Source organism: Athene cunicularia, assembly GCF_003259725.1.
Source record: "Athene cunicularia isolate RWA chromosome 2 unlocalized genomic scaffold, athCun1 chr2_part1, whole genome shotgun sequence".
In the NCBI taxonomy this organism is placed as follows: domain Eukaryota; kingdom Metazoa; phylum Chordata; class Aves; order Strigiformes; family Strigidae; genus Athene; species Athene cunicularia.
The window spans coordinates 3,371,467-3,385,361 of record NW_020799095.1 but is presented as its reverse complement, the minus strand read 5'-3'; the positions used below and the strand labels follow the sequence as shown (position 1 = coordinate 3,385,361).

Genomic DNA, 13,895 nt, shown 5'->3' with positions numbered 1-13,895 from the left:
TCACTGTAGCAGACTTGAGCCGCCCTAAGAGTGCTACTGGAAACGCAGTAAAAAGCAGTGCCACCACTCCTTCTACCACCGCCTCCAGTGCACCTACTTTACCTGGAGTAACCACCAGTCGTCCCAAACCCAAGCCTGCTGCAACCAAACCCACCACAACCCCAACCGCAACGGCAGACGCTAAAAAAACAACTGCTAAGGCTCCGACTAAACCCAGCACCGTTTCCAAGCCGCCTCGTCCCACCAGCAGCGTTTCTGCTCCAGATCTGAAAAATGTACGTTCTAAAATTGGATCAACAGATAATATTAAACATCAGCCTGGTGGAGGAAAGGTAAGTTTCTTCAAACTTGGTAACAAGATGCACTTTGGAACAGTAACTCTTAAGCATTAGGGGTGCTCTTTGCTAATTTTGGTGGCTGTATCCTCACTGCTCTTCTCATTTATGCTCTGCAGAGCTCCTCTTTGGGTTCTTGATTTATGCACAAGGCTTTAACAGTGATGGTAGCGTACAGAAGGAATCCCCTATAAGACCCTTCATGGTGTTACATACAGGAATTCAAAACTCTGGTTCTGTTGTTTCTATCGTACGTCCCGACGTAGAAACTAGTTGGTATTGAAAGGTCAAAACATTGTCTGCATTCCAAAACTTTGCCTTTGAATAGAGGAATCGAGTCTATTCAGTGGTACAGAAGGTGGAATAATGCACTGTGATGCAGGAAATCTGGATTCAGGAGCAAGTTCCACAGCACCTTTCTCAGGTCTGGGAATGGGGACTCTGTTCAACTTGTCAGACCTAAAGCTAAAACGAAGTGGGTCTGCGTACGCTGCTCTCTGGATAACCTGTGGTGGCCTCAGGAAAAGAACAGGGTGTGTTGAATGAGCTGTAGGGGAAAGCGTGTACATAGATGTAACTTGAGGCTCTCAGTCAGTCACAGCCTTAAATTACACTTTCACTGTGAATATCTGCCATGTAAATAACAAAGATTTAGGGATATACCTGTAGCCCTCTTCGGAGGGCTTAAATAATTTAGTGGATATGCACAATCATAAAACCTTTATTGGGTATTGTCTAACAGATACACACATCTTGGCCTGACTGAATGTGTTAGCAGCTTGTCCGTAGTCAGAGGGCTTTTAATTTCCACAGAGTGGAACAGATTTGCCCACTTATCTTTGCTGCAGGTCTGCAGTAATGAATAACTCAGCATACAACTTTAATCTGATGCCAAGAGAGCACCTTTCATGCTGGGAGCCTTAATCTCCTCTCAGGCACATTAAAGTCAAGGGCGTTCTTGGGCTTTGGTGGTGTATGTCACAGACAGCATCGATATAATATGGATTTATTCTTCAGAGTTAATCGTATCTCAGCTGTACAGTATCACAGGACAGTCCTCAGAGCTTTGAGGTCTAGAGGACACAAACTCCCACTCCCCAAAACAGAGTTTCTGAAAATCACAAGCCAAGTGTGCTGAAAAACTCTGGAGCAAGCAGGAGGGTGACCCTTTCATATACCATATATTGTAGCTTGAAATCAAATAGTAGTTCAGAAAACCTGCCATCTGGTCAGAAAGAACATGTCAGATTGTTCTGTTACTCTGAACTGTGCTAGGGTTCTGAGGATTGCAGAGCTTTTCAGCTTACAGGGTTATTGTGTCAGTTGAAGGGAATTTTTTTTTTTTACACTTACTTGTACTGTCCTTTATTTTCTAAATCTGAACAATTGTACTTTTAAGTAAGTTGTCCTTTTTTTGGTCTTACTTATGTTGAGATGTTTTTAGAATTTGAGAATGCCATAGGAGCAATGGTTGTTTTTGGTTGGTTTTTTTTGTTTACTGTTCTGTTGCTGGTAGATCAGTGAAATACAGGATTTATGCTGACAACCCCCAAAAAAATGCAGGTTCTGCTGTACTTACCTGGATTAGCAGATGAAAGGATTTTTCTCATGTAGTTGCTGAGTTTTTCTAAAACCTGTAAATTTTCCTTCAGTTTTCTACTTAGCTGGATTAGCTAGGTCTACCTGCATTTGCTTCATTAAAAACTAAATCAGCTGCTGATCTCAAAGCCCGAGTCAAACCAGTGTGGGGGTGAGAAGTCAGAGGTGAAAGCACAGTGTATCTATATCCAGCAGAGCTTAAATGCAAAGAAAATCAGCCGGTGGGTGTGTTTGCCTCTTAAGATCTGTATAATGTCCTCCACAAGAAGGAGGTGGTCCTGCGCTGCCATTGGGTTACAAAGAGAGTGGGTTTAATTTCTTGGTGGAGTATAATGTGCTGGGGTCACTTGGAGACCTGTCAGCATGGCCTTTGGGGAAATGATGAGACTCCAGTGAAGGGCACCTGTGAGTTTTTTGAGAAATGGAGAACTTAATTCTTGCTTGATGACCCTAGGGTGCCTGTTTCATCCTGTATCTGATGTGGCTTCCCCTCCACCCCCTTAGTTTTATCATTCCCGGGCACGGGATTATATTTTGCCTGAGGATTACAGCATGTAAGAATTTCTCCTGAGTTGTCTGCTCCACTAAGTTTATCTGGGTAGCTTGTATTCACGTACTGTGCTGCCCACACTTTTGCTTTTGCTGGTTGAAATCATCTATTTGTCTCCATCTAGGGGAAAATAGAGAAAAAGCCAGAATCAGCCGCTGCTGCACGAAAGTCTGAACCCAATGCAGTCTCTAAAATGGCTCCTACTAAAACAACCGTATCAAAAGAGGGTGCCCCCAAACAGCTCAATGGGAAAGTGAGTTTATTTCAGACTTTTCTCTGTGGGAGATGAAGGAAAACATTTCCATTTTGAATCACTTTCCCTTCTCTTCAACTCTTCTGCTTTCTTCTGTCAGTGTCACTATTCCTTGCACAGATACTCTTCCGATTCTTTCTTGTAAACCTTGAGGTGTTCCCAGTTAAACATGGTCAGGGATTGCTCTCAGAGGTATCTTTTCCATGCCTTCTGCAAATATAAATGTCAGAGCAGAGTCCTCCATGTTCATTTTTAGGTAGGTAGGCTTAACTTTGAGTCAGAGGTTTCCCTTAAGACCAGTTCTTCATACACAGCACTAGTTTGTAACTAGGAAGAAAAGTTTAGGTCAGTGCTGCTTGTTTTAAGATTGCGGTAGTAAAGACTTAATATCTTCTCTGCAGTATTCCCGACCCAGCTGGACCAAAGCTCTCTAACTGCATGCGTTAGGTGGTCACCATTTGCCTGAAGCTGTGGGGACGTGGTATTTCAGCAGGAGTGAATGGGGAGCAAGGCGGGAGCGCCTGCAAGCGCTGGTTTAATTCAGATATTATCAGGCAGAGCCTGTTAATGAATGGGTGGGAAGTCAGTAACCATGGCATGAGGACGTTTACAGAGCTGCTGTTGCACTGAATCCAGCCTTTCTGAACTGGCTAAGGAGTTTTTGGGAACCTGCTCGAGTGAGATTGTTCTGGTGATTCCTTTTGTGCTTCAGATTTATCGCCTCTTTCTAGAAAGCAGCGTCCAGCTTCTGCCACCTTTTGTGCTGTGTTAAATAACTCCCAGACTAAACACGTGTCGTAACTAACCTTTGTGAACACGGGCCTGTTACTCTAACTCGGTTACTACCTTTGTGAGTAAAAGCTCACTTAGCATATTCCTTTTGTATTTTGAAAAAGTCACGAGTCATTCTGGTTTAAATGAGAAACAATGAACGTTAAGACTCATCTGATAAAATTTAACTGAAGGTTTGACAGCCTTCATCAGAAGAATTGTTTCTCAGACCGGGCTTTACTGCCCAGAGGTTTTGGATGACCCAGGACTGGAGCCAGTCCAGGCAAATGGAAATAAAGTGCAGACACTGGGCAGCTGGTGGCATTGCTGGGAGTGCTGGCCCTGTGGCTCCAGTCCGTGGAGGCAGGAGGCAGCCAGGCTGTCTGCCCCTGCTCTGGGGAAGCTGTGGGGGGACATGAAGAGCCCCAGCCCCTCTGGCAGGCAGGTGCCCTCCCGGTGATGCTGACCTGTAGAGTAGATGCAGAAGCAGTCTTCATGGTAGTGCTTACGCTCTCGCACTAACACTGTCTGTGCAGCCTCTCGTTTCGTTCACTTTTTTTTCTCACTCTCCTCCTCAGTTGCTTTCACACCTAATACTAAAAGTTGGATTGAGTTTAACACAACTCCTTGTTTATCCACCATGTTAGAGCAGCCACTCCAGCCTGCCGTATGACAACTCTAACCAGTCCTCTTCCCTTGTGTTGTTTTCCATTCTGTAACATTCCAGGTCCAGATAGTCTCCAAAAAAGCGAACTACAGCCATGTTCAGTCCAAGTGTGGTTCCAAGGACAATATTAAGCATGTCCCTGGAGGTGGGAATGTAAGTATGGGCTCTGGGCAAGCTGTCTTTCTACTAACTCCCTTCTCTTGTACTATGTTTTTATATGTCAGCCTTCAGAATGCTCTGTTTCAGGCAGAAGCGTGTGGCAGAGTTTCAGGGCTTCTGTAAATAATATAGGGTGGAGAATTTTTTTTTTTTCCCTCCCCCATGGGATGCTAGGTTGAATGCGTGTCTTGTTTCATTGTACTACAAATACACCTGACCTGTTTCTCACATGGTTTCCGTGGTGTTCATGACCAAAGGTAGGATGTGCATGTGGTTGACCCCAGGAGTTAGCTCACTGTGCATTCCCTCAGCAGTCAGTGGAGGCACCTCATCCGCCTTCTGCCCTGTTTCAGATGTCTGGTTTTACAGATGAAATGAATTGTGGCCTAGAAGTGCCCGATACTCTTGACTGGCTAATAGAGCATTCCTGAGTCAGATGAATTTCACTTCTTGTTTCACAAGACTTCGAAGAAGGAGGAGGAAAAGACTCTGGGATTTAATCTTGAGCTGCAATTAATTTCTTAATTTAAAGGCTGCTGATATCTCTGGCAGCAGAGTTGAGTGTGTTAAAATAGAAGGCTAAGCTTGTAATAATGCCTGTGTGCTGAGTTTGGAGTATTATAACCTGGATGTCTGGCAGAAAAAGTTAACTAGCTACTGAAGCTTTTAGAAAACATGACTATAGTTTGGCAGGCTTGTTTCCTTGTGGGCAGATCCATGCTACTTTAACAAATATATGCTAGGCTGTTTGTCCTAGGGATAGTTTGCAGAAATACAGAGATGGGATGGTTTCAAAAAGACACTGAAGTACTTAAGCCCAGGAAGGTTTTATCCGTTGGTGTTTAACTGTGCCAGGTTCCTGAGGAATGACGTCCCGCTGTCACATCTTGTGACACTCCCTGTGTACCCAGAGCCTGAGAGCCAGCATCAGTGAAACTCCCTGGAAATACTTAATTTCTGGGGCCAGATTGTTGCTCTACAGTCAGTGCATTCTGTCTCCTGTCTGGTTCAGGGGATACAAGTAGGACCTGACTGTGGTGCAAACTGCCGTGACCGCTTTTCCTAGGAAATACACGTGCATTTGTCTAACTGGCTCAACCTTCACTCTACATGACTAATTCTTCCTTAAATCTTTGCAAGAGACAATGAAATCTGAGTTGTTCACAAGCCTGTTCCCTACAGGTTTGTTGCCAGGATGGTCAGTGTTGAAGTCACACGTGCGGCGTTCGCTTAACTAAGTTCAGATTCCCATTTAGAGCCCCGGGACACACATCTCTGCTGACCTCTTTGCCTTCTAGTTTGCACATTCTCACTTGATATTTTTGCGACTTACCCCGTCTTTATAGGAGCACACACGTGTGTGTATGGAGCTTCCCATAGAAATCCTCAGACAGGAGAATCCTCTGCGCCACAGAGAGAAAAACTGATGTTGAGACCATCATGTCGATTAGGTGCCCTCGTAATATTTTTTTAGCTGTGCACATTTCTGTTCCTCCTGTGTATTTCATCTGGGTTTGTCACCCAGGTTTGGAACAGACTGTTTATCATCATCAGTGTTTTGTGGCAGAAGTCCCTGTGGCTGTGCTGTGAGAGAGCAGCTGTTGTAAGTTAACTCTTCCCGCACTCAAAGGAGAAGAATTTCACGAGCCACTTGGATTTTGCCACTCTTACCTTGGATAGACTTTTAGTGGACAAATCTCATGCCTACTTTTTTTTTTTTTTTTTTTTTTTTTTTTTTTTTTTTAATTAGAGGCTAACAGAAATGTCATTTAAGTGTGGGAGGTATTTTTCTTGATTAACTACATTAGTCAACTATTCTTTCTTCTTTTTAATCACCAAACCTGTCCTTTCCTCTGTACTGTCTTGTCCTAGGGACATTCGCAATTCTAGGGGACCAGTGTGTGCCTGCATTCTTTTTCCTCCTCTTCCAAACTCTCCTTTTACCACTGCAGTTTTCCTCCTTGTTCAACTACTTAAACTTTTTGCTTTGAGAATAGTGATGCATATTTCTGGGTTCCAGATGGCCCCGAAGCAGCTTCAGGCAGCTGTTCCCAGCCATCCAACACCCCTAGACCCAGCACCGGCAGTACCAGTGTGAGCAAACGAGACACAGTGGCAGGTCTGGGTTTCTATAAAAGTGTTTCCTTTTCTTCATTTCTGTATCTGCTCGCTCCCTTTGGAGCACTGTAATATTAGTGTCTTCTTCCAAGATGTTTTCTTGTTCAATTAATGATGATGATCACTTCTGATAGAAGATTACTCGATGTTTAATTCCTGAACTGCACTGCTGATGGGGAAGTCTGGGAAGTCTGTGGTTCTAGTCTGTGGCTTCAGTGAAATCTTTTAGGAATCCTGTGGACAAGAGCTGTGGTTAGTAGCAAATTATGATTCAGCTTTAGGGTTGCTCTGGCAGAAGTGATGGACATCCTACCTAAGTAAAGGGGTTCCTACCTGGTACACTCTGTCTGATACCCTTTTTCCCTTCTATACACGGAGATAATTTCTTCTCCCCTCCAAGAAGACATGTTCAAAAGCAGTAGATACTGTTCCTACCCACCTTATATTTGCCAGAAATATCTTGACACAAACATAGTTAGCTTTCCTGAGTGAAAGCTTTTGTTGTGCTTTAGTATTTTCCCCATCTCTTTTTAAAGAAAGCAGCAGTAAAGAGGTAGGTTTTACAAAGTGCTGGTAATGTACATGCTGGTGAAGATTTAACAAGGTGATTTGGAATGTACATGTGTTTCTCTACCCTTTGGCTTAACCTCTTTGGATGAATTGGGAAATGGTCAGAGATAGAAAATCTTAAGAATAAATGAGAATCATGTTTTCCGTCTGACCCTCTGTATCAAACTTTCAGATCTAAAGTTTACTTCTGGCACCAGAGGCTGAGCATTTGGCTCTGTGAATGCAATGTGTTTCCCATTGCAAACTCAGACCAGCTAATGTTAGAAATCTTACAAGAAATGCACTTCCATCTAGGTATAACTGTTTGGATCCCCAGGTGAAACCATGAGGAGTCGTAATGGGGTATGTCTAGCCTAGCTGATAGCAAACATTAATTTAAAATGCATTCTGTGAAATAAATTCAGTTTTATTCCAGTTCCAAGCAAGCAAGCACCCATTATAAAAGCTGTGCTGACTTTATTAGCAACCCCCAAGAAAATCAAATCCAGTAGCCGTGATCTCACCTTTTCAGAGTGTCTGGTGTCACTGAGTCAGGGTACATGAACGTGGAACAACATAGCAGGAGGCCAGACTCTGCTGTTCTAATTGTGAGCCAACGAGGCATCAGGGCTTTGACTCATCCCCCTTCACAAGTAGTAGGAGGATTCAGGCTTCCTGAGAAAGATGGATTGCAAATTATGATCATTCTCAATAAGCTTCTAGAGTAGCTGGTAGGTGAATGAATTCTTGTCATGGTCAAAAAGATTTTAATTTTCTCTGTGAGGTGATCAATAGCAGAACTTTCTGTGCATGTAGGTGTCAGCTGGTGGTTGCTGACACAATTGGGAGAGGCGATCCTCTTAACATTACTACCAAAACCCCCCAGATTTTTCCCATGGAAAGTGATAATGTCAGCTTAGTAGGGGTTTAGACCAGATGACCACCTTCTTTTCGGTATGAATTTTCCTATGTTTGTATGAAATGAGATATCTCCAAGTCACTAGACAAGAAGTTCATTCTGGAATAGAGGAATTGTTCCTCAACCTGGAGATGCAGGAGGAATTTTAAACATGTCAGAAATGGGGCTTTGTACAATGGTCCAGGCCTCAGAGATGAAAACTTTTTTTGAGCAAAAAGACATAAAACCTGGGATGTTTTGACTCCACCTTTGTCCAACCCTGGAGGAGACACTTCCCAAATTGAGACTGATGTCCACAAACGTCATGCTACAACATTTGGCTCATTGGCTTGGAAGAAGGTCATTTCCTGAGTCACGAATACCTCACGATTTTGTGACTGCGTCACTGAATGTTTTTTCAGTTATGATTTTGTTATGTCATTGGTAGAATGAGGTTAAAGGAAATAATAGTGGGGAGTAGCTTCCCCACTCCCAGTGTACTGTCTTTGAGAAGGACAGCTTCTTCAAACGGTTCATCTGGGCATGATGATCCTCCCTGGTGTCCTACTCTCAGCAGGGAGGAAGGACTGCTGCGAGGAGGCTGCACACAAAGCCTGACAGTTAAGCACGGGGCAGTCTGCACGTGGGTGGTAGAAAAAGTTGGAGCTGGTGGCATGTCTGTGGCCCTACAGCGAGAGGGTAGCCGAGTAGAACTGAGGTGCCATCTGTCCTGGTGACTGTCTGGAGCAGCCCATGTCTTCAGAGGCAGAGCCAGCGTTGGGCAGAGACAGTCTGGGGAACGTGGCAAGGGAATCCCCTTTCTGTGGTCCCTCTCCCAACGGCTTTTGTAGTCCGTGGATGTGCCATGAACTCAAGCCTCCTGTTTCTGGTTACTGTCCGTCTGTAAGTTTTATCTGGTCTCAGTTTCTGTCTGCTCACATGAACCACTTCTGGCTGGTGCAGGCCTTTAAATAACACTGAGGCATTTGGCACACAGTGGCTGGGAAATCAATATGAAAATATAATACGGTGGAAAAGGGGGTGCAAGTTAATTAAGTGTGGCCTGATGCTTGAGATGGCCCACTGGCCTCCAGATTCACAGGAAATGTTTCTCTGCATTGAGTTGTTTGGTTTTGTCTCTTTAGGTGCAGATCCAGAACAAGAAAGTTGACCTCTCCAAAGTGTCCTCGAAGTGTGGCTCTAAAGCAAATATCAAGCATAAGCCAGGTAGAAATTTTACCATTTCCTCGTGATTTGTCTGTAGATATTGCATGTTGCTTAAATATAGTCCTGGATTGCAACTGAAATAGTTTAAGGAGTTTGCTGTGTTCAGGGAGTTTTTCTAGAAGTACTGCCTAGCCTGTTCCTCAATTCCTGGTGGTTTCATGAGTGGAGAAGGGGATTAGGAGAGGTGGGATTTCATCTTGCCTGTGAAGATAATCTAGTGCTTTGACTGAGTTCTCTTTTTAACTCCCCGTTTGAAGAAGAAAAATTTGAAAAAAAAAAAAAAAAAAAAAAGGAGTGGATACTTGCCATGACCATTCCAGGAGTCTGGCAACTTCATCCATGCTCCCAGTGGGTGCTGGGGCTCTTTGGACATGTATGTCCTCTGGAAGGATAAAGTAACTTCCCTCCAGTGCTTCAAAGCAGATACAAGGGTCTTTTTAGCCTTCAGTTCAGTGGCAGCTCCTGTCTTATATAAAATGCCTTTGGCCCTTTAATCCTGTATTATGGGATGAGTGTGCAGGAATTACTTGCTCCCTGCTGAGAACACTTTGTGTTCATTACTTGGTGTGAATTCCTGCAAAACTCAGGTTCCCTAACCAAGCAGTGACCAGTCCGTGGCTCAGCTGGAGTGTAGGCAAGGCTCAAGTTCAAGGTCCTGTGGCTGCAGGCAGGTGGTTTGAACTACAGCGTCCTAAAGTATAACCAGTTCACTGACTTTTACTGGTTTCTCTATATCTGGGGACAGTTACCTGCACAGGAAAACTCCTGACAGTCAAACATCTGTGCACCAGGGACAACATTCACCCACCAAAGTTGAAAAGAAATCCTACAAGCTTGTCTTTGTCAGCTCGTGGGAGTTCCCTGCACCCTTCCTGCCAGGCTGTTAGGCTTAAAGTTGTTCAGCCTTACACACCGAGCACCATGGTTCGATGCCTCCAAACAGCTTTGAGAATGTGGTGCCACAAACATGACCTCTGCTTATTCAGTGCTCTGTAATAACACGCTGTGCGTGACAATAACTGCTCCTGTCCAGGGCAGATTAAAGCAGAATAATCCATCCATCTGTTGTCAGATGTTTTAACTGATTCTGTTAGACCAAATCAGTTTGGCTTCCATCACTGGCCGTGCCGAGCTTCCCAAGTGCCAAGGACTGAGTATTTAGTGATGCCACTGGGAAGCAAAGTTGTGCTTAGCAATACTTAAGTAGGGTTTTTTTGATAAACCTCCTGGCATATGGACTGCATGTATAGTCTTATATATTAATGGAAACTGCAGTATTCTAAATCTAGGAAGATCTTGCTGGAAATGTGCTGGAAATGTGTTTGGGTTGACCCAGCGCAGAGGGATCTGGTGGAGTTGGGAATGGTCAGGGTGAGGTTCATGGTTGGGCTGGAGGATCTATAAGCTCTTTTCCAACCCAGATAATTTTGTGATTCTGTTTTTTCTGACCTTCAGGTTCTCCTGAACCTGATGTCTATCCAGTCCCTGTGGTTGGCTTCTCCCTGCCTGCACGCCCATGGCACGTGGGTCTATGTGTCAGGGAGGGAGCTGTAACAGCTGTCAGGGATGGAGTAGGAGTGGGAACAGATAAGCAGAACATGTGCCGGCACAAATCAGGCAGATGGGCTGAGCTGGCAGAGGCCTTGGCAGGGGACATACAGATGGGAGTGGGCAGCTGGTATCGGCCACTGGAAGCTCACCAGCGGGATCACACCTCGACTGGAGGAGGAAAGGTTCACAAGGAGATCTAGTGAGGCAGGTGGTGTGAGGAGATCTTCCAGCCTGTTCGTGGTCTTGCAGTGTTGCTTGGCCTGCACTGGTGGAAATCACCAACTTTGATCTGGCCAGTTTGTCAACTGAACCTTAACTGGAGAGAGACTGGGACACGAAATGTGTGACTTGGTCCTGTCCCTCCTCTGAAGTACTTGGGGTCCCCTGTGGCTCCTCATTGGGGCTTGGGAAGGGGACGACATGTCTCAGTTGGGGCTGTTCTGGAGGTATTAATAGAATCCAGAAGCATCTGGGTTGGAAAAGCCCTTGAAGCTCCTCCAGCCCAACCATGAACTTCACCCTGACCGTTCCCAACTCCACCAGACCCCTCAGCGCTGGGTCAGCCCGACTCTTCAACCCCTCCAGGGATGGGGACTCCCCCCCTGCCCTGGGCAGCCCATTCCAACGCCCAACAGCCCCTTCTGCAAAGAAATCCTTCCTCAGAGCCAGTCTAAACTCACTCGTACATGATCTTATTCTAGGGGGAGGAGATGTCAAAATCGAGAACCAGAAGCTGAACTTCAAGGAGAAGGCCCAAGCCAAAGTGGGTTCTCTGGACAACGTGGGACACTTGCCAGCAGGAGGCACCGTGAAGGTGGGTGCAGCAAGCTCTGGCACATCGGGGTAGGGTTTTGGTTTGGTTCTTGCCCTCGTCCTGCTGTTGATGTAGCGCAGCCTCTCCACCCCCAGCCATTTGTGGCGCTCTACGTGTTTCTGTGGCCTCAGTTGTGATCCCCAGGAGTAAGTATGAGTTGAAGAGGAGAGCGCTGTGAACTGCCTGCCTGAATGGCTCCCTGCTGGGCATTACTTTTTTTCAAATTTTATTTTTATCCCTGGATAGAGCTGGTGAGATCAAAGCAGTGTGTGTGTGCAGGAAGATGGCACCTTGCAGCCCTCAGGAGCACTTTTCAGCCTGTAACCTGTAGTGCAGCCCAGCCCAGAGGCCCTTTGTTTGACAATAAGAAAAGATTGTTGCACTTTCGTTGCTGTGTTTCAGCCCTTCCCCCCAGGAGAAGAGAAAATGCCCCCAGCCTCGATGCAGGTCTCCTTCACCTGTTCTTAGGGGAGGGCCGTTACCCCCTCATGATGGATGTTTGGGCTTGACCCATGGAGCCACATGAGAGCAGTGCTGGGGGTCAGTAGTGCTGGGGCTTTTTTGTGACATTCTGAATTGGCTGGTAGCTCTGGAAGAGGAGAAAACACTCCTGTGCTCTGGCATCAGAACTGCTAAAACCTGACCTAGTCTTTGCTGCCAGCAGGACAGACAGAGGGAAGAGAAGAAACCTAAACCCCGAGGTCCCGCGGTTGTCCCAGCGTTGTTTTGTTTGAGCACTTTTGTGCTGGGGAAGGTTTTAGAGTTCAGGCGGCTTGAGCTTTTGTGTTAAATGCCGTGTGAATCTGAAAGAAATAATCCCTGTGCTAAAGAGCAGATCATGCGGCAGAATTCCCAAGTGTATTTAGTTTGTGCTTAATCATCCCCATTAAAACAAGGCAAGGGGTGACTGCCAGAATATTTTCTGGGGAGACATCAGGCCAATCTCCAGACCTTTATGTAATAAACTCCAGCCTGGCAAAAGAGGGCCTGCAGCAGGCCCTGCAGCATTGGTGGTGTCCCAAGGTCTTCCAAGCCACCCTGCAGGCTCCCACCAGAGTATCAGTCTCTCCTCTAACAGCAGGAAGACTTGGCTCTTCTCCCGGGCTTGTAGAGGTTGGGGACCCCAGGTGGGATCACCGGGCTGAGGTAGGAGAGGCCAGGACATGGGATGTTCTCTAAAGACCACACTCCCAGTGCTCAGTGCAGCACCAAGTGAAGAAGATGAGGTGATTTGTGCAAACGTGGCCTTCCCCTTTTGGCACTCACTGTGTTTGGCTCTGGCATAGAAACCTGTCCCCAGTTAACTGAGGCTGCTTCTCTGTGACGCACCCAAAGCCCATGCTTGCTTGTGACCCCGCAGCACTCTGCTTGAGTCCCTTTGCCTCGACCATCCTCCCTCACTGCGGGGGGGTGCTGCAGGCCCTGGTTTGTGAGAGTGTGCTGATCTCCAGCCCCCACAGTCAGGGATGTGGCCCCGGCGCTCGGACGAGCTGGCAGGGAGCAATGTGGGGCCTGAAGCAGCACCGTGAGAGGCTGGAAAGCTGGTCAGGACAGCGGCTTCGCGGGGAGCAGAGGGGCTGCTTGCTGCTTCCCAACCACCCCCCTTCTACGTCCCCGCGTGTGTCTCGGCAGCTGGGGAGGGCGGAGGGGGCTCCGGGAACCCGCACTTCACCCCCAACCCCTCACCCCCATCTTCTATTGACTCGTCCCTGTCGTCCTCCCCACCCCGTTGTCTCATTGTAGGCTGAGGGCAGCGCGGAGCCAGGGCAGCTCCCGCCAGCCCCTCAGAACGGAGAGGTGACAGCGGCCCAGGCAGGCAGTGAGATGCGGGAGAATGGCGTAGGGCCAGCAGTGCCCACTGCCCTGAGCGGTGGTGACCAAAGGGAAATTCAGAGCTTCGAGACTCAGATACAAGAAACAAGTAAGTGCCTGCGCCTTCTCTCTACGCACTCTGCCGGGTGGGGTGGGGAGAGCACGGCAGCAGGGCAGAGCAGCCGCCCCTGGGCACCCGTCACGCCGCTGTCATCTGAAAACTGTCTGTATCGATGTCTGTAGGGTGTCTGTTGCCTTTGTTTAATTCAGAAAATTGCCTTTTATTTTCCAGGCATCTAATGATGACATTATGGTATCGTCTTCCATCCCCCCTCTCTCCTCCTCTTTCCTCCTCCTCCTGCCCTTCCCCTTCTCACCTGCCCTTGTGTCGCTGCAGATTGAATCTCACAAGCTGACGTTCCGTGAGAAGGCCAAGGCTCGGACAGACCACGGAGCGGAAATCGTCGTCTCCAAACCCCCCAACCTCCCCAGCAGCACTTCCCCCTGGCGTAGCACATCCGTCAGCGAGAGCCTGGGCTCAGCCGCCTCCTTGTCACCGCTGCAACAGCCAGCTCCCCTTGCAGCCCATCCC

General features: G+C 46.9%; 1 protein-coding gene across 2 annotated transcripts in view; it reads left to right on the top strand.

Annotated features, from left to right (window-relative positions):
• The window catches only part of MAP4 (microtubule associated protein 4), a 130,279-nt gene extending 116,463 nt beyond the window's left edge, over positions 1-13,816 (top strand). The window contains exons 17-23 of one of the 2 annotated variants that reach the window (XM_026841639.1): positions 10-332; positions 2,609-2,737; positions 4,236-4,328; positions 9,045-9,126; positions 11,379-11,491; positions 13,235-13,412; positions 13,701-13,816. In XM_026841639.1, the coding sequence (XP_026697440.1) occupies positions 10-332; positions 2,609-2,737; positions 4,236-4,328; positions 9,045-9,126; positions 11,379-11,491; positions 13,235-13,412; positions 13,701-13,705 (923 nt within the window). In that variant the 3' untranslated portion in view covers positions 13,706-13,816. Of the gene's footprint in view, positions 1-9; positions 333-2,608; positions 2,738-4,235; positions 4,329-9,044; positions 9,127-11,378; positions 11,492-13,234; positions 13,413-13,595 lie in introns of both variants that reach the window. The other variant, XM_026841638.1, reaches the window with a different exon arrangement.
• The last annotated feature ends 79 nt before the right edge of the window (positions 13,817-13,895 follow it).